Raw genomic sequence first — 24,805 nt, 5'->3', positions numbered from 1 at the left:
GGCCAATGCGGAGGCAGGCGATTGGCCTTCCAGGGCCACGTGACAGGACAAGGCCCTTCCCGCGAAGTGGCCACGGGAGAGGTCACGTGGGTGGCGCCGCCGCATAGCGCCGGCCCAGTCACGCCGCAGCGAGGTGAGGGGTCACGTCGGCGGGGTGGGGCGGAGCGCAGCGGACGGGCGGCCCGAGGCCCATGTGGAGGGGGAGCTGCAGGGCGAACCGCCAGCGCCGAGGAGGAGGAGGAGGAGGAGGCCGGAGCCGCATCGTCGGGCCCCGCACGCACTGAGCGCGGATCCCGGCCCCGCCAGGCCGCACCATGAAGGGGTGAGTGCGGCCCCGAGCTCCAGCCCGGCCCTGAGCCTGGGGGGGGCCTGGCGCGGCCCGGCCTCGCTGTGACCGGGGCCTCCCCGTGCCCGGCTCCGTGCCGCTGCCGAGCTCCCGCCCGGCATCCCCGGCTGGCGGCGGCTGGCCCTGCCTCGGCCCTGGCCAGCGGGGGAGCCCCAGGCGCCGCGGGATCAGTGGGGGAAGCCGCCTGGTCCTACCCGGCCCCGGAGTCTGCGCGGGCTGCCGGGACTGGTGGCGTGATCCTCCCGGGGCGGGGGCCAGCGCTACTCCTGGGCCGCCTCCGCCGCTCCCCAGCGAAGCTGCGCGAACACCGAGACGTTAACCGCTCTCCAGCCGCCCCACGCGCCTTGTCCGCCCCTCGCCGTGCCCCGCCGCTTCCCGGCCAAGTCCCGCCTGGGGCCCTCCATTCAGCCGGGCAGCCCCCGGCTGTCTGTGCCCGGCCCCTGGGGCGTGCTGCTGGGCCGGGCTCTTGGATTGTTGGTTGTCGTGTGGCTACCTTGTGTGTGGAACGGGCTAGAGAAAACTCAGCTATTGAGTTGCAGTCGGTGCTTAGTGTTAAAGTAAAACCCATTAAGGGTCTGTCTGGTAAACACTGATGTTTATCTACAAGAAGCTCACAGCACGTTGCCCTTCGAAAGTACCCCACCTGCACGACAAAAGCGGCTCTCCTAGTCCTTGTCTCACCTTATCTGCTGTACTACAGAAATACTGGGTGGAAAAGCTGGTGCGTTCCATTCCGCTGTTGGGAAATGCAGATTATCATTTTGTGCAGAGGTCTTTCCTGTGAAGTTATCTTGCCAAATTGATATAAAAACAAATTGGTTTTAGCGTACAATCTCCTTAGCCTCCCTTCACGATAATAATAAAGAAGATAATAAAGAAGATATAACTAGTGTCATCAAATTGGTAGCTGGAAGTCACTCAGCAAAGTTCTGGATTGAACAGCATTGGAAATAATGTTTTATCTTAAAATGTTGCCTCCCCAGGCCAGGTAGAATTTTGTGTGACTGCTTTATAGGGAGGTTTGAAAGGATGGTGTAATTTCCATGAGTATTTGCTTTGATGTAGCCTTTAAATTCTATTGACATCTCTTTGAGGTTGCAGGACATGGATGGATGAGAAAGAGCTATGTTTTGTAGCTAACAATGATTTCTGCAGTGTAATCTGTTTGGGGTCTCCCTCCCTTTCTGGTTGTCTTGTGAAAATGTAGGATAGGGATTTCAAATGTGGTAAATGACACACTGATTCCACTGCTAAACAGAGGTAACATGGTCTAGTGCTTTGAACACAGGACTGGAAGTCATGAGACCAAGGTTCTGTTCCCAGATTTGATGACCTGTTTATGTCTAGTGTCTCAATTTCTCTTTCTATAAAATAAGGGTGTTCCTAAGCTGTCTTCCAGAGGTGGTGTTGGAAATAATTACTGTTTGGAAAGTGTTTTATAAGTGTCCGATATTACTATTCCAGTTTGGCAGCTTAAGGCAGGGTGAATGATAGCTGAAGTTCTTAGGTTTTTAAACCACTTTCTATTTGTTATTAACTTGTTAGCAGTTGGGATGAGGTCACAAACCAAGGCTGCTTGATGATAAAAACTTGGTTATCTCTCATTTTCATGACTAGTTTCAAACACCTTAAATGGTTTTCGGGGACTGAGTCAGTGAAGCTGAGAGATAAAAAACAGGCTCCAAAACTTAGACATCAGGTAACAATGTGGAATGGTTCCATAGAATTGCATACGAATAAAAGATTGCCCAACAGGAGTGATGGATTCCTTTCTCTTTTCCCACTCCCTTGGAGCTAGTCAGAGTTACCTTATTTGGTGTAGGGAAGGGCAATAGAATTGATCAGCAAAGGTGAGCCAGCAGTTGGCATAGTTATTAAGTTAGGTCCGCTCCTTTGTTGCTGGAGCTAGAATTTTGTCTTTTTCTTCTCTTTGTAACCCATCTTGCAGATTTCTACAGCTTGGCTCTCCTCTGACTCCATGTTGATTGTGAATCAGACAGAGGAGCTATTTGGGCCTGGATATGATACTTGTATGTCTATGCATGTCAGGGCAGACCAGACTGGGGTCTCTTGGCAGGATATAGTTATATATCCCTCTAGTGCAGCTCTGTCGTGTTCTGTGTACTCTTGGCTTTCAGTGGCTTCTGAGTTTGGGGCTCCCATACAAGTACAACACCCCACTACCACCCCCTCATAACAATTTAATACTCAATTTTATGTCCCCAATCCTGCTCCATTCAGGTCAGTTCTGGAAGAAGCCATTCATAGTCCTCTAATGTTCTGTGACCCTTCAAATCTAAGGAGGCAGTGGCACAGTGTATGTGGTTTATGGCTCTTCTCTCCAATCTCTCTGAATTTAGAAGAACATGCAGCAGTGAAGCTGCGTGTGCAGTTGCTTCACGTTCTATGTTGAATCTACCATATCATTTAGTGTGGCCATAGAATCTGCATAGGCCCAGAACCCCCTCTGCTGAGAGCAAGGAGAAATCAATGAGAAGTTAAGGGACCTCTGCTGGCAGCTGCTGTGGCTCCTTGGATTCCAGCAAGTGAGCCGAACTGTAAGCTTCTGAACAAGTCCTCCACTGCTGGTGCTCGCAGAAGTTCCCATCATTCTCTTCTAAGGAGACCTATGCTACTGGAGGGAGCCTCTTCCCATTTTTAAAACTCCTGTCCGTTGGACTTTCTAATGCTGGAAGTTCTAGCAGAAAGATCCCTGTTACTGACAGATATTGCATAAGATGGAGAAGAGCTGTGGTTTCTTTCAAGGAGGATGTGAAATCATCTAGCTGTGAAAAACAGTTTTCTCTGATTTGTTCTGTTTTACGAGAGGTTAAACATTAGACTTTCGGAAGGGTAATTATCAGGATCTCATTTGTTTTTCTGAAGATCATGATCACATTTGCTTTTCTCTCATCTTCTACACCTTCCCCGTTTTTTCATGACTTAAGCCATGTCTACACTACAAAATTACATCAACCTAACTTAACATCAACATACAGCTATTGCAGTTATTAAATCGCTTGTGTGTGTGCACACTTGACTCCTTGTGTCAGCGGTGCACATTCTCTCCATTAGTGCTTGAATCGATTGTACTGTCATGGTGGGGTGGCTCGTGAAAGCCAATAACAGTCGATGTAAGCAATGAATCTCTGCACTAACACTGCGTCAACCTAATTACGTTGACCGTGACTCTATGCTGCTTTGGAAGGCGGTGTTACAAAAGCAGCGTAGAGAGGCACTTATGTCAGCTGGAGCCAAATTTAAGTGAAGACACTTCCACAGCTAGGTCAAGGCAAGGCAGCTTATGTCGAATTAATCCTGTAGTGTAGACCAGGCCTTACTCACTAAGTTTATCCAATGTAAAGGTTATCTGCAAAACTTTTTCATGTTTGTTCACTTTGCAGCTTGTGAAATTGATGGTCCATGGAGATCCACTTTTGCTTCTCTTATTTTTGCCATAAATCCAGTTTTCATATTTTTTTTAATTAAAAATATTGGCTCTGATTAGTTGTGGGGGGGACTTTAGTGAGAGGAACTTGAACTCCGCCCCCTGTTGACCTCACTGTTTGCATGCAAAGCAGTTGCGAATAGCATCCCTGTCTCTATATCACATTCTGTTACACTGTTTTGTTAAAGTTTTTACATTGCTGCCTCCAAGCAAGGACTGTACAAAGGGAGGTTCTCACTGACTTGCAAGAGCTCAAGTTACAACTTGCTGATTAACATTTCTGTGGGATTTGTAATGTGTCAGAAAATAAAGTTATACCACCTGCTGAGGCAGGAGGGGTCTAGCCAAAAGGCAGACTTCAAAGAGGAATGAAAAACAGAAAAGCAGTTTCTCAGAAGCTCTATCTGTGGCCTTAAGGACTCTACAGGTTGATTCAGATGTCATGGTATTATCCAGGGCGGTGTTTCTCAATAACCGGTTCATGGACCAACGCCGGTCCCTAAAATCTCCTTGACACAGTTCAGGAAGGCAGAAAACTAGTCCCTGGAATCAAAAAGGTTGAGAAACACTGGTCCAGGGGACCCAACTGAAATCGGGACCCTACTATGCTAGATACTACACATATGCATAGTAATCAACGGTCTTTTCCACCCCCTATTCCCCCAAAAAGCTTTGAAACTTGGAAGCCTTGCAGATGAGCTCTTCCAGAGGCAGCTGGCTCTCTGTGGACTTATAGAGGTGAGACTACAGTTGGGAACATTGAATATAGGCCAGAGAAGTGGTGGTAATATGCATGAAACCCCTGAAGAGCACATGATGAATAGCTATGGCTAGGCTTAGACCTCAGATGAGTAGGTATTGAGGAAACATGTAAAGCCCTAATGCCTGAGGATATCAAACTGTAGATCAAGTTTGTGAAGCCTTGTGCTCACGTTGGACTCTTCGCTGTGCCTGGACAGGTAGACTGCCACAATAATACAGGAATGTCCTTGTTCTTCAGTTGGCTAGGAAAGTGAGTCCTGAACTGAGGACCTAGATCTGGTAATCCTACGCTTTCATGTACCGTGGGTAGAATGTGACCATCACACAACAGCTACATTTGATACAGCACACTACAGGCTGCATCAGAAGCAACATGAGAAACACACATTTACTTAGCCCTGGCAAGCCAGGGGACAAATTTAAGCCAAATATGGGGAGGTGGGTAGGGAGGCAGCAGGGGCAATGGGATGGATGGGCGGCTGGGGCTGGCACCTGCTGCCAAGCAGCCAGGGCCCCACAGTTGGAGGCAGCATGTCCAGAGCCCGAACCCCCACCATCCCCGGAAAGGTGGGGAAACTCACGCTAGCTGCCTGCTCCAGCATTTTTGGCTCCAGAGGAGGGCACGGCCCAACTCCTGTTGGCAGCCCTGCGGGAGGGGCTGCTGCTTTGCACCCCCCAATTCCCCCACAGTTGGCTGCATTTGAAAAATGCTGCAGGGAAGCAGAGTAGGTGTGCAACCCACAGGTCTTTAAGGGATAGTTGAAAACAAACTGACATGCCCCTGAACCCTGAGTAACCTGTGTGCCTAGCAAGAAAGCCAATCTGTTTAAGAAAACTAGAGGCTCTTCTGGCTTTGGAGGAGATTCTAAGCAAAGCTATGCTTTGCAGATCATTCATAGCTCTGTTTCAGTTTTAATTTATGGGAGTGCATTATCCTGTCTTGACTTCTGTTTTAACTTGCAAGCCAAAACAGAAGCAATAAAGTTAGCTTGCTGTATACTGGGCAGCAAACCCTCTCCTGAGTCCTCAATTTGTTGTGTTAAATTTTTTTCTCCCCCAGCTTACTTTGACTGTTCCTTGATACCTCCAGTAAAATTTGTGAGTTGGAGATTCTGTTCTGCTAAATTTAGAACACCAGCTGCTTTAGATAAATCTGAGCTCTGCTATCAGTTACACAGAGATCTGTTTCAGTCAGGTACATCCCTTTAGAAAGGGACTTGCATTACTTAGGCTATGTCTATACTACGGTGGTAAGTTGAACTAGGCTACACAACTCCAGCTACATAAATAACATAGCTGAAGTCCACGTTCTTTAGGTCGAGTTACCACGGGGTCTGCACTGCGGGGGGTCGACGGGAGACACTCTCCTGCCGACTTACCTTACTCTTCTCGTTGGGGGTAGAGTACAGGGGTTGACTGGGGAGCAATCTGCTGTCGATTTGGTGGGTCTTCACTAGACCCGCTAAATTGACCGCCAGTGGATCGATCTCAGAGCATCGATCCTAGCTGTCGTTCTCAGAGCATCGATCCTAGCTTTATGGTTGAATGGGGCTGAGATTCTTGTAACATTTTAAAAAAAAAACTTGAAATTTCCCTTTCTCCTCTTTATAGTGGGTTCTAACTGGTTTTGAAAGCTCTGAATATTGATTGTCACTGAAGCTTCTCATCATGATCAATGTTTCTGGGAAATAATTTGAATTCCTTTTGAACTGTAAACTGGTACAGCGTTCAGAGTAACAGCCGTGTTAGTCTGTATTCGCAAAAAGAAAAGGAGTACTTGTGGCACCTTAGAGACTAACCAATTTATTGGAGCATAAGCTTTCGTGAGCTACAGCATGCATCTGATGAAGTGAGCTGTAGCTCACGAAAGCTTATGCTCTAATAAATTGGTTAGTCTCTAAGGTGCCACAAGTACTCCTTTTCTTTTTATTATATACACAGAGACCATAAAACAATACCTCCTCCCACCCCACTCTCCTGCTGGTAATAGCTTATCTAAAGTGATCACTCTCCTTACAATGTGTATGAAAATCAAGGTGGGCCATTTCCAGCACAAATCCCGGTTTTCTCACCCCCCACCCCCATACACACACAAACTCACTCTCCTGCTGGTAATAGTTCATCCAAAGTGACCACTCTCCCTACAATGTGCATGATAATCAAGTTGGGCCATTTCCAATCATACACATTGTAAGGAGAGTGATCACTTTAGATAAGGATACCAGCAGGAGAGTGGGGTGGGAGGAGGTATTGTTTCATGGTCTCTATGTATATAATGTCTTCTGCAGTTTCCATAGTATGCATCCGATGAAGTGAGCTGTAGCTCACGAAAGCTTATGCTCAAATAAATTGGTTAGTCTCTAAGGTGCCACAAGTACTCCTTTTCTTTTTGGTACAGCATTGCTTCCTTTGAGTACACCATCAAGGGGACACATTCTGCCCTGGTGTAAGCAGATGCTGCTGCCAGTGAAGTGAGTGGGACTTGTCAGTTCCACCAGGGCCAAATAGGTTATTTACCTACCAACTTCAAATCTACAGTTTGCACAGTAACACCAACTCTGCGCTCCCCTATGTATGGTTTTCAACCCATACCACAATGAGTTGTAATTAGATCTCGGGGGAAGCAGGCTTGTGTTTGGCAAGCACTGGAAAGATTGTAGAGCAGTGACAGTGGACGTGTTAATGCCAGTGTTCTGGGCAGGCTTCCAGTTTCAGTAGCAATAAGCACCTCACTAAATTCCTACTTCCATTTCAATTTGATGTAGAATCGTTCTTTGTTTCCTTTCTTAAATTTGTGTAGTGTTTCTGTGCATTGTCAGCAGCTGCATTATACCCCAGAAGTCATGGGTGCCCTTCAGTAGTTAAGTGATTCCTTTACATAATGTTTGTGGGATGAAAAGTGCCATATAGTATGGAAAGACCAAAGTTTCTCTGGAGTTCCACTTGCTACTAGACTTCTAATCGTAAGACAAGGTTCCTCAGACATCCTTGTAACTTAACTCTGGACATTGAGCTTGACTTTTTGAAAACATGAAGTAGACTTTTTTGGACATTAAAGTAAATTAAACACTTTTGCAGTTTGAGATTTTTTTTTTAAAAATCACTTAGTGAAGTGTTGAAGAAGAAGAATGGTGTAGTATTTTTGTCCAATGGACTCAAATTCCACCAGACTTGAAGTTGCATGTATGTTGACACACTTGCCCTAAACTCTGTAGTGAGGCCCATTGAATTTCATCACATTGTACACACACACACATACTACACACTGGAAATTCTTTGTCAGCGTCATTTAAATGGTCAGTGGAGATTGTATTATCTAACTTAGTAAAAAACAGTACAATCCTGACCCTTTGCTTTAATTTGGTATTAAATTCTATTTTATGTTGACAAGTTTAACGGGCTGCAGAATTTTGTATTAAAAACACAACTTTTGGGAGTTGTGGTAGAAATTTGGGAGTGGGGTGTCAGAGCAAGAAATTTTGGCATCCGGGTGAGGGACAAATGGGACTCCTCTGTCACCTATACAGTTGTCAGTAGTTTGAGATTATGGGATGAGGACATTAGGTGGATGTTTCTGCTAAAATTAGTGAAATAATGTTGTCGGTTTCAGTGTTAATGCTCCATTAAGATAGGGACATTTCATATAGTTGATTGTTTCAGGCTGTCTGAAGACTCGAGTATCTATGACTGCATCTGTTACACTAACAGTGGTCTCCAACCTTTTTACGCACAAGATGACTTTTTGAATTTAAGTGCAAACCAGGATCGGCCCCGTCCACTCCACCCCCCAACCCCCCATCGCTCACTCTCCCCCACCCTCACTCACTTTCATAGGGCAGGGGGTTGGGTTTCGGGAAGGGGTGCGGGCTGTGGGCTGGGGCAGAGGGGTTCGGAGTGTGGGAGCGGGCTCCGGGCTGAGCCTGGTGAAGGAGGGGGTGAGGGGTGCAAGCTCTGGGAGGGAGTTTGAGTGCAGGAGTGGGCTCCGGGGTGGGACAGAGTATTGGGTGTAGAAGGGAGTGCAGGTTGCTGGCTCTGGGAGGGGGCTTGGGATGTGGGCTCCTACTGGGTGGCACTTACGTTGGGCGGCTCCTGGTTGGTGGCACAGCAGGGCTAAGGCAAGCGGCCAGCATGCTCCTGTGGCCGCGGGGGGGGGAGGGCGGCTTGTGACTCCACACACTGCTCATGCCTGCAAGCACCGCCCCTGCAGCTCCCATTGGCCACACTTTCCTGTTCCTGGCCAATGGGAGCTGCAGGGGCAGTGCTTGTAGGAGGAGCAGCGTGCGGAGACACCTGCCCCACCCTGCCAGGGGCTGCAGGGGGGTGCTGGCCGCTTCTGGGAGCGGCATAGGGCAGGCAGGGAGCCTTTTAGGGGATGGAGATCACAATTGATTGTTAGAGGCTCCAGGATTGACCAGTCAATCGTGATCTAGAGATCTGCACTAGAGTCTGGTCTACACCTAAAACTTAGGTCAACCTAGCTATATTGTTCAGGGCTGTGAAAAATTTCTTGCCTTGTGCTATGTAGTTAGGTTGTCCTAACCCCCACTGTAGACATAATTAGGTTGACAGAAGAATTAGTCTGTTGACCTATTTACTGCCTCTCAAAGGGGTGGATTTACTACAGCCATGGAAAAATCCCTTCCATTGCAGTAGTATGTGTCTATGCTAGAGTGGCTTAGCTACAGTGCTACAGCTGTACCACTGTAGCACTTGTAATGCGGGAGTACCCTGAAGTTGTCTTTAAAGTTTTCTTCACCACCATAAGGGATAGAAATTCTGCAACAAATTACATACAGAGTGGAATGCACAGAGATGGCCTCCTCAGGATATACTAAATAGAAAAAGTAAACAGTTTTCATTAATACCTTGGGCATAGAATAGTTTTTAGCAAATAACAAAAGAATACACGTTCATTACTAACATTTTTTTTCAAACGCTATACTTGTGTTGTCACTGATGCAAATGAAGAGAAAAGCATGGCCAAATATATATGCTGTGTCCGAGATATGTTTGGTCTAGGGCAACTTTACAAGTCCTTAGATTTGAAGACGGAAAACTGTCTGTCTGTACAGAGTGACTCTTGCAGATAGTGAGCTTCAGCATGTATGCGCTGAATGGTCCCTGTTTTCCATGTACTTATGCTGTCCCATCTCTCCCTAGACAAAATGAATCTATTTTTCTTTGTCCACAGTTCTTCAGAGCTAATGCAGTTCATGTGATTCTCAGATCTTTAAGGCCTGTTGTGGACATTAGATATTGTCCACGCAGGTGCTCCGAAGAGCAGATTTGGGCCAGGTTGAGCTTTGAAGTCCTGTGCAAACTGGAGGAGCATTTGGAGAGGGAGGCCTGTGTGGTGAGGAATGGAGGGCCAAGCTCTCCTTCAGCTCATGAAGATTTTTGGGGTCTAATTTATATGATGACAATCATGTAGTGGTATATACTGAAAATATGCTTTCAACAAAAGATTCCTCTGTGGCATTGTATCTGGTCCTCTCTCTTCTCGTTGGCACTGACTTTTCGAGATGAAATCCAGTTACACCTGCTATCAAGAACTGGGTTTGATGCATTTTAAAGGACCATTTGCAAGCGTGTGGATTTTAGAAGAACCATGTAGACAGGGTCTAGAGCGCTGAGTGAATGTTTAGATGAGACCCTATACCAATGGCATGTTAGATATTTTTTGCAGCAGTGAAAAGAGGGGCTTGCAACATCACTGCTTGCCCCAGGGTAAGTCATGTTGGTTCAAGCCTTGCTTTACATTGGTGCAATTACGCTGAGGAAAAGGAGAGAGGTTGCACTGATGCAGTAGTGCCAAAATCCTTAATGTAGACATGCTCAGAGTAGCCTAAGGCAAAAGAGATAGCGGTGACACAGAGGGAATGGCAAAAACTGTGAGGGTGACAAGAAAAATGGGTACTTTGTGGAATAGCTCAACAGGGCCACTTGGTTCCCAGCCATTTCTGCTTTTAATACACTCAGATGTATTAAAATAAACTATAAAATAGAAGTAGGGTGATATTAGCTGTGTACATGGCATTGGTGAGGTCATTACTGGAATATTGCATGCAGTGCCGGTGTCATACTCTAAAAGGGAAATAGAAAAACTGGAGAGGGTTCAGCAACAAGCTACAAGAATGATTAATGGTCTGGAAAACACACCTTACAATGAGACTAACCAAGGTTAACTTATTTAGTTTACCAAAGGAAAGGTTAAGAGGGGGCTGGATCTGTCTATAATTATCTACAGAAGGAGAAGATACCTCCCGTATCTTCTATCTGATACAGGGGGAGGGATAGCTCAGTGGTTTGAGCATCAGCCTGCTAAACCCAGGGTTGTGAGTTCAATCGTTGAGGGGGCCATTTAGGGATCTGGGCAAAAATTGGGGATTGGTCTTGCTTTAAGCAGGGGGTTGGACTAGATGACCTCCTGAGGTCCCTTCCAACCCTGATATTCTGTGATTCTATACCTGAAAGCTCTTTAATCTAGCAGGCAAAGATATGATAAGATCTAGTGGCTGAAAGTTGAAGTCAGCAAAGTTCAAATTGGAAATAAGATGCAATATTTTTTAACAGTGAGAGTAATTAACCATTGGAACATATTGCCAAGGGATGCAGTAAATTCTCTATCCCTTGAGTCTTTAAATCAAGACTGTATGGCTTTTTAAAAGGTAAGATATGCTCTAGTAGCTTAGCCACAAGTTTTTGGGCTCAATGCAGGAATCACTAGGAGAAAACTATGGCTTTTGTTATGCAGGAGATCAAACTCGGAAGGATCATTATCGTCATCTAAGCCTTAGAATCTATGAATGAAATAGCCTTGCAGACCTTGTGAATGCTTCAGTAGCTGTACAGAAATAATGCACACTTTATAAAGTGTGTGTTTGGGCTGTGTACACTTCTTAAAGTACATACTGGGGGTTCTATACTGTGGCCCTAAGATCTGTAGTAGCTCTCTCAGGCTATAACACTATGTTTAGAAAACAAAAACCTAACTTCCTTCATTGCTGGTGGTAGTTGACTTGATAGTTAATTAAGATGTATATTGTACCTAAAGTGATTAAATACAGTTGAACTTGTCAGTAGTTAATCAAGAGACTAAAAAATTGTTTGCTTAAAGAAGTTGATCTCTTAATAAAACAGAGCTAAACTGTATCCCGCATGTTTGGGGCAGTACTTGAAGACAGCAGGGTGCCTAGTTCAGCAGAGGTCATACTTGTTTTACAGTGTTCTGCATATGTCATCTATACTTTTTTTTTTTTTCTTCTAAAGACACTAACCCGTGTGAACAGCTCTTGCTGTTAGGAAAAAAAGTGCAGGAAATCAAAATAATTCTAGAGAAGTGTACTTACCTCAAACCTTGCCAGCCTGCATATGTCTTTGTAAAATGGTCTTCCTGAAAACAGAATTGTTATAGAGTGTAAAACAAAACAAAACGCTAATGGTGTCTCTTGAGCAGAAGAAAATTCTAGTTGTCTATACGTTAGTCAATAAAATTGAGGCCGTAGACTAATCTGGAATCATCCATGCTTGCTCCTCAGTCATAACACACAATGAGCTGGCAGCTGCCTGTGTATATAGAGCTGTCCACTTGGAACAAGGTTGTTTTTTTTTTTTTCATTATGCAAGTCCTTGCTAAAGCTGTTAGAGCATTCTTTTAAGTCCCCCTCCATAGCTTGGAGAGAAATTGGCAGGGATGGTGTATACAGTTGATATCCCCACACATTGCTGTCCTGGATGCATCATGTTCCTACCAGGAGTCTGTATTCTGGATTTATGAAAGGGCATGTTATTTTTCCTCAGTATTGTTCATCATAATGGTATTTCAAAAGTTGTAGATTACAGTCCCAGTTCTGCTCCTGTCATATTTAACAGGAACAGTGACTTTGATGACTGTAATCTGTGACCTTTTCCCCCCAAGCAGTAGTTCACCAGCATATTAAAACAGATCTAGCTCAAGTGCTCGTGGCAATATTTTGTGCAGCCTCCAGGACTCTCTGGGAAGGAAGTTTAGGGAGGACCTGCCTTTCTTAGGTAATTTGACTTCTCTTAGGTTCATCCCCTGATTTTGTTGAAAATCAGCACAAATTCAGGACTGTCTTGTTAGTAGTTGGACTTGGCTAAGGAGCTTATTCTGTACATTGAACAGATGGAGAGAGGCACGCATGAGGCTGGCACAGAGGCAATCTTAGTGAATCTGTGGTAAAAATTTAAGGGGAAGGTTTGGAAACTAGTGCCACTTGGCTCACAGGGTGATTCTGACATTTTCTTGTCATGTTCTCTTTTTGCTTTCTTTCTCCAATGCTGGCACAACCACACACACACACAGACACAGTATTTTGTGGAGAGCCAGCCTTGTGTAACCATTTCAAGACCTTTAGCATCTTCTGAATTTATGGTACTGATTGGGACTTTTTCTTGGTATTAAAGCAGCTGCCCGCAAAAGAGGGAGTAGGAGCTGTGTGTGCGTGTTGACCCCACACCAATGATTCAGGTAGCTATTCAATTGGTTGTTCAGCTAACTAGCCCTCTAGGTATAAATAAAATACCTGGTTTTAAATATTTGATATACTTATAAATTGTGGGTTTGTAGACGTGTTAAGCATGTTTTGATTTGTTCCAGTAGCCGGATCGAGCTGGGAGATGTGACGCCACACAACATTAAGCAGCTGAAGAGGTTAAATCAGGTCATTTTTCCTGTCAGCTACAATGACAAGTTCTACAAGGATGTGCTGGAGGTTGGCGAGCTAGCTAAATTAGGTACAGTTTTTGTCCGTAGTTTGGGGGTGGGTGGAAGTATTACTCTCTTCTGTTCTTGGTATTTGTGACACTAGCTCCTCCTGTTCTGTTAAGCAGTGAAAATATGCTTAGCTCTGTATGAGGCATAGTCCTTACCCTAAAGAACTTGCAGTCTAAATAGGGTCTGTCTTTATTGGGAGTAGATGTTCTGTTCATTACCAGGGGAAGCACAGGAAGATGTATGTGGAATCTTACCCCTTTTTCCCACGTGGTTCATTGGCTGGACTTCTGATTAATCAAATCCTTTGACATGAGCACCACAGGGCAAACATCACCCAGAAAATGTCAGCCAAGATTTAACATTTACCTGAATGTTTCTTGGAGCAGTGTGGAAGAAGTTAATTGGATATATCTCCATATGACTTATTTGACTAAAAGTTTTATTGTATTTTCGGGAAGAATATAATTATCCATGTTCCCCAGAAAAAGGGAAAAAGTGGTTATGGGGAAAAAGAAGAGAAGTGAAGGAAGACAAATGAAGGATAGGATATTTATAAGACTTGAGATTTCTAAATGACCAAAACTTGACTGTTTCCCTCCCTGGCAGCATATTTCAATGATATTGCAGTGGGTGCAGTGTGCTGCAGAGTGGATCACTCTCAGAACCAGAAGAGACTTTACATCATGACACTTGGATGCCTGGCACCCTACCGAAGGCTAGGAATAGGTAAGGCTACCTGCATTTTGATCTGCATCTTCCCAAAAAAAAAAAAAAAAAAAAGTGCTGGGCAGCCTTCTGAATGCTTTTCTAAAGCTTTCAGTTCCTTTGATACAGCAGAACTTAATGCTTTACTAGAAGATGATTCCTGTCTTAGGAAGGGAGCTGTGGGAAAGAAGAACTTGTTTTATAGTGAACTCTGCTTTCCCTGTCCTGTGGAAGTGAGTCTGCTTTCTAACTCAAGATTTCAAAGGGCTCTTTGTATATCAAGCCTAAGACCCTCCCTGTGATGTAGGTATTCTATTTTACAGATAAAAAATACCGAAGCAAAGAGAGGGGAAATGATATGCCTTAGGGTCTCACAGCCAGTCAGTGGCACACGTAGAAATATAACCCACTGGACAATGTTCCATCCAGTCACCATGTATCTTAGTTTTCCATCACAATAAGTTAACTCTCCTTGTTTGAGGAGAGCTGCTATTTTCTATCTACATCATAGCATATAGTTTCGGGGGGGGGGTTCAGCTTTTTCTCCCAGATCTATGGGCTTCTCACATTAATACAGGCCTTTTATTTCCATTAAAATCTTTCACTGGGACAAAAAGCCAAAAACGGAGCTTTATTCATTTAAATTATTTGTTACCTGCTTGTCAGGTAATGTTGTTAATACTGTCAGTGCTATTACTTAAATTTAATCGCATTCTTTGCTCACTTTGAGGCCCTGGAAGTTTTCTTTTGAAGAAGGTTCTCTAATCAAATCATTGGTACCACGTAGAGTTGCTTATTAGCATTGCTAGGCTGTAAGCTTTTTCTGTTAACTTTAAAAGCATTAAGGCATTTTCTTAAAAGAAATTATAAAGAATTAGACTTTGTGAACAGTCAAAGGAGGGAAGATAGGCCTATTAACCTTAAATTTAATTTGCTTAAACTCTCTGCATCTGTTCACCTATGGGGAAAATATATAACAAGGTGTTGGGAGGCTTAATTCATAAATATGTAAGATGATTTGAAATCTTTCATGAAAGGTGTTACAGAAGAGCAAACTATTATGTTCAATAATCTTTTCTGTTCTAAATATGTTTCCTGGTCTTCTGACATGAGGTTTCTCCTATTTTTAATATCTTCTTTTGCAGGGAGTCCTCCTTGTGATTGATATTTTTAAGCCTCCCTGAGGCCTTTGAATTTAGGCAACTTAATTTTAAGTTACTGTTTAAAATATCCAGTGTGTAGATTTTAATGTTCATAGCAGCCTCAAATAACACTTAAAACATGAAGTGCAGTATAGTATGCTAATTTCAGAGTACAATAGCAATGCTCTCAGCACTTGCTCTATGAATATGTCATATGAACTCACTAAGAGCAGTATATCCCTGCTTAGGGAATTAAGCAGTTACAGAGCTGACTGCAAACTTTAAACTGATTTGGTTGCACATTTGTGGGGTGATTAAGTCTCTCTCTATTCCTTGGCAGGAACTAAAATGTTGAATCACGTCTTAAACATCTGTGAGAAAGATGGCACTTTTGACAACATCTATTTGTAAGTAAATGACATTCTTGCTCTCCTGGGCTTGGGAGAGGCTCCATAGGGGAGTGAGGAGGGTACAATATTTCAGTTTCAATTGCTGTGGGATGATGGATCAAAACTGGTCCCATCTTATAAATACTGCCCAGCCATTCAGCACTCAAATTCTAGATTTGTTCCAGGCACTGCCCAGTAGCAGACGCTTCCCTAGTTTTGAAAGGTTTCCTTCAAAAGTAGTGCTGAATTTTAAAGTAGGGATGTCGACTAATCACAGTTAACTCATGCAATTAACTCAAAAAAATTAATCGCAGTTAAAAGAATTAGTCACTATTAATTGCAGTGTTAAACAATAGAATACCAATTTAAATGTATTGAACGTTTTTGGATGTTTTTCTATATTTTCAAATATATCGATTTCAATTACAACACAGAATACAAAGTGTACACTGCTCACTTTATATTATTTTTGACTACAGATATTTTCACTGCATGAAAAATGATAAAAGAAACAGTATTTTTCAATTCACTGCATACAAGTACTGTAGTACAATCTCTTTATCATGAAAGTGCAACTTACAAATGTAGTTTTTTTGTTTATATAACTGCACTCAAAAACAAAACAATTTAAAACTTTAGAGCCTACAAGTCCACTCAGTCCTACTTCTTGTTCAGCCAATTGTTCAGACAAACAAGTTTGTTTACAGTTACGGGAGACAATGCTGCCCACTTCTTAATGACAGTGTCGCCTGAAAATGAGAACAGGCATTTGCATGGCACTGTTGTATCTGGCATCACAAGATATTTATGTTTATTTGTGCTAAAGATTCATATATCCCTTGATACTTCAACCGCCATTCGAGAGGACATGCTTCCATGCTAATGATGCTTGTTTAAAAAAAAAAAAGCGTTAATTAAATTTGTGACTGAACTCCTGGGAGGAGAATTGTATGTCTCCTGTTTTACCTGCATTCTGCCTTATATTTCATGTTCTAGCAGTCTCGGATGATGACCCAGTACATGTTGTTCATTTTAAGAACACTTTCACTGCAAATCTGACAAAATGCAAAGAAGATACTAATGTGAAATTTCCAAAGATAGCTACAACACTTGACCCAAGATTTAAGAATCTGAAGTGCTTTCCAAAATCTGAGAGGGACGAGGTGTGGAGCATGCTTTCAGAAGTCTTAAAAGAGCAACACTCTGATGTGGAAATTATAGAACCCAAACCACCAAAAAAGAAAATAACCTTCTGCTGGTGGCCTCTGACTCAGATGATGAAAATGAACACGGGTTGGTCTGCACTGCTTTGGATCGTTACTGAGCAGAACCCATCATCAGCATGGACACACATCCTCTGGAATGGTGGTTGAAGTATCAAGGGACATAATAATAATTTTTGAATGTGGGTTTTTTTGTACATAATTCTACATTTGTGAGTTCAACTTTCATGATAAAGAGATTGCACTACAGTACTTGTATTAGGTGAATAGAAAAATACTATTTGTTTTTTACAATGCAAATATATGTAATCAAAATAAATATAAAGTGAGCACTGTACACTTTGTATTCGAAATGTAGAAAATATCCAAAAATATTTAAATAAATGATATTCTGTCATTGTTTAACAGTGCGATTAATCATGCAATTAATTGCGATTAATTTTTTTAATCGCTTGACAGCCCTATTTTAAAGCACTGTAACTACATGCTAATGGCCAAACAGCAAGATCAATTAAACAATGGGCAGCATTTAAAAATAAACAAACATTTACCACACTGATATCTCCTCTCCTTAGAGTAGGTAATACTATAAATCCTATATTAAACTAAAATGTCATAGGTGGTAAGTGTCTATAATGATACCCAGTCCACACATGTACATTAAAACGCCAGATCACTAGAAAATGTGGTTTTGATCCTACTTCAGAGCAGTTGACTGAATCTTGAGCCTCCACCAGGATTGCTGAGGACCCTAGTATGTGGAATGTTTAACAAGCTAATATCTCCTGATGGATTGGTCAGTCCCCACACCCAGCACTGCATTAGCAGGAAGCTGAAGCAAAGACCCTAATGGGAGAATTCTCAAAAGTTTACTGTGCTGACTCTGGCTAGTAGTGACTGATAGGAAAAGCCTTGCAGTGGAGCTTGTTTGCAAACTAACTAAAATGCTTCCTGCTCTCTCCCCTCAGAGGTAGTGGCCTATCAGGCCCATCGTTAAACATTTGTTAATGAATACTAGTTTTCCTTCTGTCTCCAAGTTAAGAAGCTACAGTAATGTGCACGTTGGAAGACTAATCTGAAATATCTGCTGCTGTTGCCAAAAAAAAGGGGGAGTGGCGCGCCCTACATAATCTGTCTCTCCACCTACCAAAGTACTGTTCTAGGATGGGAGATGAATAGCTGGCAAAGATGGGCACACCAAATACCTGTTACGAGTGGCCATATTCTTGGTTTTGCTGACACTTGGGCCAGCATCTTCAAATTTAGGCCCCTAACTTTAGGCAACTAATGTTCAAAAACATGGCCTTATGTCGTAAGTGTGAAATGCCCTCTTAGATGTTGACCATTGCCGGTGATGAGACTGGACTCTGTTTTTGTTCCATTGGTTCCACATCATGTCATTTAGGACCTTGATATGTGAAAGCAGTGATTCCCAAACTTTTTACTAAGGCAACCCACCAAATGCATTTTGTCTGTCTTTGCGAACCACTATTACACAGATGCACCCTTCACCCTGACACAGCAACCCTAATCCCAGCCCAGTTGCAGAAGGGACGCCCTGGGGTGAGGGCGGGAAAGTGCTGGAGAACAAACTCACTCCAGTTTGGTGCTCCTGTCCCACTGAGCTTTGCTCCAGGCATTGTGACCTGATGCATGGGTTCACAGATCCTGGAGCTGGGAGTTGGTCTAGCCCCTCAGGATTGGAGCCACTGCTGCGAGGTGAGTTCAGGTCTGGCTCACTGTCCAAACCTCCAGACCTCCCCTCTTCCCCAGGATGAGAGAAGTGTGTGTTTGCATAGGCCAGGGCCCTGTGATGGGTTAATCTCGTCCTGAATGTGGCAATGCATCTGGAACCTTGCTACCATCCCATTAGTGGGTCTAGGACCCACCATTTGGGAAATGCTGTACTAAAGCATCTAGATCACAAGCATCTGGAGTGTCTGTTCAACTCTGAAAATATTTATTTAACAGATACTATTGAGCCAGCGGGAGTCGAAACACAAATCTTTTTTTATAAGACCCATGACAGAAATTTAAGTCCTCTAGCAGTTTAGAATAGAAAATTAAAGGCTGTTTAGGGGGATTATCCGCCACCTCCCCAAGAGTTTCTGTTCTCCCAAGCTTTGTAAAACTCTAAAGAAGAGGGAGAAATGTTTCCCAAACCCCACAGAATCTGTCTATGCTACAAAAACTGTTGTATAGGAGGGAAGGTGCTGTAATACAAAGCCCCAACCACATCTAAACAGTCTGGTCTTGCCTGTGTGGGTTGGGTCAGGGCATGTGTTAATACCATCAGAGCACTCTTTTGTTGTGGTAGAATTCATGACATGATTGTCATTGATAAGCCTGATTTTACTGTAGTGTTTAGAGTGTGTTACTGAAAGAACTTACAGAATCAAACTGCAGTAGTGTCTCCAGTGAAACTAGGTTGTATTGTTATATTTCACAAAATATCTGCCAAGGTGGAAACTACTGAGCTGATAATGTTAATACTTAACACTTCATATAATCAAAGCACTTCATATGCTAGCTAGTTGATCCCCACAACAGCTCTCTCGAGAGGGGTTAGGTTTATTTTACGGATGGGGAAATAGAGGCAGAGAGGTGAGGTGGTTAGCTAAAAGTCACAAAGGAAATCTGTGTTAGCACGGGATTAGATGTCAGAAGTTCCTAATTCTCAATTCTGTGCTCTATTAGACCACGGCATCTAACTCTAGCGCATTACCCCCCCTCACCTCCATCGTAGGGCTAGTCTACACTGGCAATGCTAAAGCGCTGCGGCAGCGCTTTAACGTGCCTGTGTGGTCGCGACACAGAGCTGGGAGAGAGCTCTCCCAGCGCTCTAAGAAAACCACCTCCATGAGGGGCGCGGCTACCAGCGCTGGGGCACTGTCTACACTGGTGCTTTACAGCGCTGAAACTTGCTGTGCTCGGGGGGGGGTTCACACCCCTGAGCGAGAAAGTTGCAGTGCTGTAAATTGCCAGTGTAGACAAGCCCTTACTCTCTATTCCTGGGTATACAATTCCTGGGTATGTAGGCTACATTTTATACTACAGAAAATGCTGATGTCTTTTTCTCTATCCTCCTGTGTGCCCTAGGCATGTCCAGATCAGCAACGAGTCAGCTATCGACTTCTACAGAAAGTTTGGCTTTGAGATCATTGAGACGAAGAAAAACTATTACAAGAGGATAGAGCCAGCAGATGCTCATGTCCTCCAGAAAAACCTCAAAACCCCTTGTCTTGGCCAGAATGCAGATGTGCAAAAGACCGACAACTGAACAAAACCCCAATGAACACTTTCTTGCACTTGCTTGTCGCCAAATAAGGAAAGAGAGGCCTGTTGATTTTTTTTTCTCCCCCCTTCCCTTCATCTTTTTTTTTTTCTTCTTGCCCTCTCTCCAACAAAATGTAATGCTTTTCCCAAGGATTGTTCAATCATGTTTGGGGTTTTTTAGCTCTTTCTGTTCAACAGGATAGGAAGAGGTGTACAGATCTCCCTAGTTTGAGGTGTGGAGGGCTTGGGTAGGCTTTCCTGAAGTCAGTCTCCTTCAGAGAGTGATTTTATCTCTTGCTTTCACACCGAAAGGTAGGGCCTAAAAAAGTCTGTGTTGAAAGAAAAAGCATTATCTTGTCCTTTTTGAGTTCTATAATACCAGTTTGTTTTTTACAGCCCCTGAAATATGCGTGAACTTTGTTTTAGCAATTCTCTTTTCCCTCTTCTTCCCCAGGCCCCCCAAAATGTTTAATCTTTCCAAATATTTTTGTTTGACTTTTTCTCCATCTCTTGCTGAGAAGAGCAGGCTGGTTTACCAGCACATTTATTGTGCCTGTGCTGAAAGTTATCACCCCAGCTGGTGCTACATTCCTTGATTGACCCAAAAAAGGATTCAGAGTGAGTTTTAGTTTCTTCCTTTTCAGCTACCATCACCATTCATCCTACCCAATTCCGACCAGACTCTTGCCAGGGTAAGAGCTAAATCTGATGTCAGCAAGAAGAGCCTTGCAAAAACATGTATCCTGAGGTGAGGTGCTTGTTTTAAGAGCAAGTGAAATTCTCCAGGTCTCAGCTGTCCATAAGGGGCAGTTCATTTTATCCAGACTACTGGAATGGGAGAAGGGACTGTAATCATCATGTCCAGTTCAATTCTAAGGCAAGTGCCTGTGTCCAAGTGTTAGTTTGGTGCTAGGACTGTCAAACCTGCGGTAACAAAGAAACCTGGGATTGGAGCAAAGGTGGAGGAACCAGGCAGTGAGACTGAGAAGGGAAACCAGAGTCCTGACCCTAATCAAATAGCTTTGCAGGGGATCTCTGAAATGGCCTGGGCTCTGCTTGGCTTGCTGAGTTTATATGATCTGTGGGTATGAAGGGATTAAGAACTGCTCTTTGAACTCCTCTGAAGACTTTTCTCCCACCTGCCAGTGTTGCAGTTCTCCTCTTGTGAAAGGGTGTTTCATGGAGCATCAGAGAAAACAGCTCAGACTGGAACATCTTTTGGGATTTGGAAAATAGGCTGGTTGACTGGCTTCTTCCTAGTACTGTAACATAAAAACTACAGTAAACTTTTTACTGAGCTCTGCTTTGCATCCTTTCATGCTTCATTTGCATGAATTTCAGTGCTACCTTGTACACACTGTTGTCAGCAGTTACATACCAACTTGACCTAAGAGGAGACTCCAAGCATCTGGGAAATGCACTGAATTGAAACTGACCCTCCTGCCCCATCACCTAGATTGAGATTAAACTGCATTCCTTTGCCATAAGTGTTTTTAAAAATGCAGCTGCCTGTTGAGCCCATCTGCTTCAAAAGCCTCCAACCCATGGTGCACATAACAGTATACATCTCGTGAGCAGGTGCTGTTGCTCTGAGGCTGACTTGGGAACCAAGGATTTTGACATTGGGGGTGTGAGACTAAGGCAGGAAAAAATGTCTCTCACCTCATATTATGCAATCTAGATCCCTGGTATCAAAAACAGGCAACCCCAAAACTATCACTATTCACCATGAGAGCTTTTTGAATACATTGATGAGCCTGAACTGAGTAGCTGCTCATTGACTTCAGTTTCTGGATTTATGCTAATTGAGTCTTGGTGGTAGAACTCCCCGTTGGCTTTGTAAAAGCCTTGCTAGAGTGGCCAGGGGAACTGTGTTCATATCACCCTGTGGTGGACTCTAGCTAGAAAAGTGCTGACAGTGTTTCCTTGGCCACAGATTACCTAGTTTTGTAAAAGTTTTATAGCATAGTTAGACCCTGCCTACACTGATTATGGAGGCAGTTTCAGCACCTTTCTAGCAAGATTAGTGTTGAAGCACAATTAGTTCCTCAGATGCCAACATAGTTTTCTTGAACAGTTGTAGACAGGACTAAAAGGTGTTAATGGGGGGAGAGAATATGCATTGGAGGATGTTCATGCAGCACAGCTATAGTTCAGACCATAGCTGTTTTTTGTGCCAAGCCAAGTGCTCTTGATTCTTCTAGAATTAAGTGGTAAGTGTTTGGGTTGGGGAGGTAAGTATAGGGGTGAGCTTTTTAGGATTTGCTGTTGTAGGCTTCCATAAATCAGTGGTTTGTAGGCAGTTTTCCTGCAGGTTTCAAAAGCATAAACGAGTCTGGTGTCTGGACTTGCTTGGTTGTCTCTGTCTTTTTGCTTTGGGCTGCCATCATTCTATGAATGTATCCCTCAAAAAAATTCTTAGAACTCCCATTCCACAGCAAACCGGTCTCACTAACTTCTAACTAAATATTTTATAGGAAGTGGAAGGGAGAGAAACTAGAAATCAAGGCTCCTTTTCTCAGACTATTAGTCTTGGAAAATGGTTTTTTTGTACTCTTAAGCACACACATCAAAAGGTTTCATCTAAAACCTCTTCAAAAGCTGCACCCCATACATGGGAAGAAGGGCAATAGTTCTGGCTACCAAACGGTTGTGTTAATATTAGTGTACCCAGACTGTTGGGTGTGGGAGGAGAACTTACCTCAGTGCTGTCAGTAGGAGACACTGGAATAGTGTTGAGTATTAGTTTGTCTGCAGTAAATTTCTATTACTCCAAATGTTACTGCAGCAGGACCTCCCATTAGCTTGAAAATAACAGCATATGCACAACGATTTAAAAAGTTAGGAGTGTCTATGAAATAATCACCAGCACTTCTGCTCTGGATGAAGAGCTTGCAGGCAACATTTAGGCTGTGTACATGCAAGTTGCTTTTAAACCTCTCTACAATAGGTTATGTCATACGTTAGTTGAACCATGAAGATACTGTCCTCCACAAAGAGACATTCGCTACCAGAAACCATAATATAGGGGCCTGGGAAAAGAAGCACCCAGAATGATGTCCCTCGTCTGGGGGGATGGAATATTTTTTTTGTATACACAAATGGGCTGAGTTTACATGGTGCAGTTAATAGTTAAACCTGCCAATGCTGTTACAGCTAAAACAAATAAGTGATATTGTGTTAATTCTTGATGGTGCCCTGTGATGTCTAGTAAATTTGAACCAAAAACCCCCACTGTTACATTCTCCTCCCCTGTGCTGTGATCCAGGTTCAGCAGCTATGCACAGAGTCGGTTTTGTAATGTTTGTGCTGACTTGGATGTTTTTTCGGAATCTGCAACTGCCTCGTACTGAATATGGCTAAGATTGCCCCTGTCTCTTGATTAGGACTTTGTCTGAATGGGCCGGTGCACTGTGCGGCTTACAGATGCATCCTCAATGTTATGACTTTTAAATTACTGGGGTAATCAAATTCTTTACAAATAAGATGGTCCATTTTTAATCTAGATCATTGCCCTTGTACATCAGGAGCATGTTTTGTTTTTCTCAAACTCTTGAAAGTAAAACTTTTAAAAATACTGTTCAGAATAAACGTGCACTATTGGAGTTGTCATCCATGATTTGTCTTGTGCATTTCTTGCAACTTAGCCTTGTTTCCATCAATCCTTGGTCTGTCTGAAATCAGGTGTGGGGTTTTACTCAGGTTTTTCACAGACCATGCAGCTTTCCTCTCCTGATGATCTTCAGTAAGTTGAGCAGCATGAACTGTGGTATGGATCTGGCAGTGTGGTGATTGCTGTGTGTAAGTGACTATCAGGGAAGTGACTTTTCCAAAATCAAGGGCCACTCACTGAAATCCCCTGCCTTATGTGGGACCAGAGCAATTGTGGACACTTTAGCTGATGTACTTCTGTGGTATTGCACAAGGAGAGGGGCATCAACACAAAACACGTTAGGCTTTGTAGGTTAAAAACCACTAAACTGTCTCTGGAAAATAATTGCCAGCCATTGCAGATCCTGAAGAACAAACAGCGTGCTTCCTGTGAGAAATGCTATAAAAGCAGGCAGCTGTAGTGTGTATCTGTAGAAGTAAGTGGTCTTAAGGTGCAGAGAGCACTGTGAATCTGTTTTGGATCAAAGAAAAGGTCACTTTTCATCCTGTTCCCACTGCTGCCCAGCCCCATCTTGTTCATAGCGTCATTTGCTAGAAAGCTGGTCAGGAATGTTTTGACAAAACACTTTTTGCTGAAAAATGCCAATTCAATGCAACTAAAACTGTTAGCACAAAACTAATTTCCAAACTTCAAAACCTTTTTTCAACATTTTTCATATCAAAAGATCTTGTTTCAACATTTTCTAAATGAAAAATTTCAAGTTTTGATTCAAAACTACTTGTTTAGAAATTTATTTTAAAAAATCACAAAAAAAAAGCTAAAGACAAAAGTGAAAAAATTGAAACAAAGCTTTGAAATTATCAAAATGAAATGGTCTAATTGACCTGAACCAATTTTTTCCATTTATTGGTTTGTAAAAACTTTTAAGTTTTTGAAAAAAAAATTTTCATCCTGATGTGGGATGGGAACTTTGAGATTAAAAAATATATATATTGCAGGATGGGAAAAATGTTTCCTGCTCAGACCTTCTTCCTGCCCTTTTTCACTTGCTCTTTCCATTCCAACAGTTCTTTCCCACTATTGCTCTCCTTTGCTTCAACAGCTACCCCAAAAAGCATATTTTTATATTATAAATATATAACAGTGCATGCAAATTGCCAAGCA

At 43.1% G+C, this 24,805-nt stretch overlaps 1 protein-coding gene across 2 annotated transcripts; it reads left to right on the top strand.

The window, feature by feature from the left end:
- Nucleotides 1-57: 57 nt before the first annotated feature.
- Nucleotides 58-23,640, top strand: NAA50 (N-alpha-acetyltransferase 50, NatE catalytic subunit). Of its 2 annotated transcripts, none has more exons than XM_073310220.2 (5): nt 58-322; nt 13,180-13,313; nt 13,900-14,019; nt 15,481-15,547; nt 19,852-23,640. In XM_073310220.2, the coding sequence occupies exons 1-5, from the start codon at nt 315-317 to the stop codon at nt 20,030-20,032; spliced, it is 510 nt and encodes a 169-aa protein (XP_073166321.1). In that variant the 5' UTR covers nt 58-314; the 3' UTR covers nt 20,033-23,640. The 2 variants fall into 2 exon arrangements, with proteins under 2 accessions (XP_073166321.1, XP_073166315.1); XM_073310214.2 differs by having other exon boundaries at nt 59-322; nt 13,177-13,313.
- The last annotated feature ends 1,165 nt before the right edge of the window (nt 23,641-24,805 follow it).

The sequence above is a fragment of the Lepidochelys kempii genome, chromosome 1 (assembly GCF_965140285.1).
Source record: "Lepidochelys kempii isolate rLepKem1 chromosome 1, rLepKem1.hap1, whole genome shotgun sequence".
Classification (NCBI taxonomy): domain Eukaryota; kingdom Metazoa; phylum Chordata; order Testudines; family Cheloniidae; genus Lepidochelys; species Lepidochelys kempii.
The sequence above is the reverse complement of the archived record's forward strand: the minus strand, read 5'-3'. Positions and strand labels throughout refer to the sequence as shown.